This window comes from Lipotes vexillifer, unplaced genomic scaffold, assembly GCF_000442215.2.
Source record: "Lipotes vexillifer unplaced genomic scaffold, Lipotes_vexillifer_v1.1 scaffold902, whole genome shotgun sequence".
NCBI classification, from domain to species: domain Eukaryota; kingdom Metazoa; phylum Chordata; class Mammalia; order Artiodactyla; family Lipotidae; genus Lipotes; species Lipotes vexillifer.
In genome coordinates this window covers 559,090-559,645 of record NW_006794304.1, presented here as the reverse complement: position 1 = coordinate 559,645, position 556 = coordinate 559,090, and the positions used below count along the sequence as shown (strand labels likewise).

Below are 556 nucleotides of genomic sequence, written 5' to 3'. Positions count from 1 at the left end.
ACACCCACCGCCCGCCTTTTACCAGGCACTGTGCTCTCCTGGGGCTCCGTATTAGGGAAAGGTGTCAGGGCTGCAGCGGGAATGGGGCAGGAGTTGAGTAGGAGGCTATTCTCACCGAGAGTCATTGTAGACATGCCAACCAGTCTGGCACCGGCACAGGGCTGTGTAGTGGCCATAGTGGACACTGCCCGAGTGGTTGCAAAGGGCATACAGCTGATATACGGGGCTTCCTTCGGGGTTAGAGATGACCAGATTCTATAGTCAGAGCTGTGCCCCACTCCCACTCTCTCCCTCCCCTTCACGGGAGCTCCTCAGGACCTTCCCTACAAGACTCACCGGCTTTGTCACTGGCAAAGTCCCCTAGGCTCAGTCGCTGCAGCGGGAAGTCTACACCTACTGAACTTTTCTTGATGGAGCCTCGGGAGGCGGAAAATCGATTAAGATCTAAGCTCTGGTTAAGGAGAATTTGGGAGGCAGAGGGCCTCTGAGGGGGACTGAGGAATTGAATGTTGTCCACTCCCCTCCCTGAACACACATGGGGAGCTTGGTAGGGAAA

The 556-nt window shown here is 55.9% G+C and overlaps 1 protein-coding gene across 2 annotated transcripts in view; it reads right to left on the bottom strand.

The window, feature by feature from the left end:
- USP21 (ubiquitin specific peptidase 21) overlaps positions 1-556 on the bottom strand; it is a 6,449-nt gene that overhangs the window by 485 nt on the left and 5,408 nt on the right. For both annotated transcript variants that reach the window (XM_007467126.1, XM_007467127.1), the window contains exons 11-12: positions 337-444; positions 116-230 (exon numbers count right to left, since the gene is read on the bottom strand). In XM_007467126.1, the coding sequence (XP_007467188.1) occupies positions 116-230; positions 337-444 (223 nt within the window). The remainder of the gene's footprint in view (positions 1-115; positions 231-336; positions 445-556) is intronic.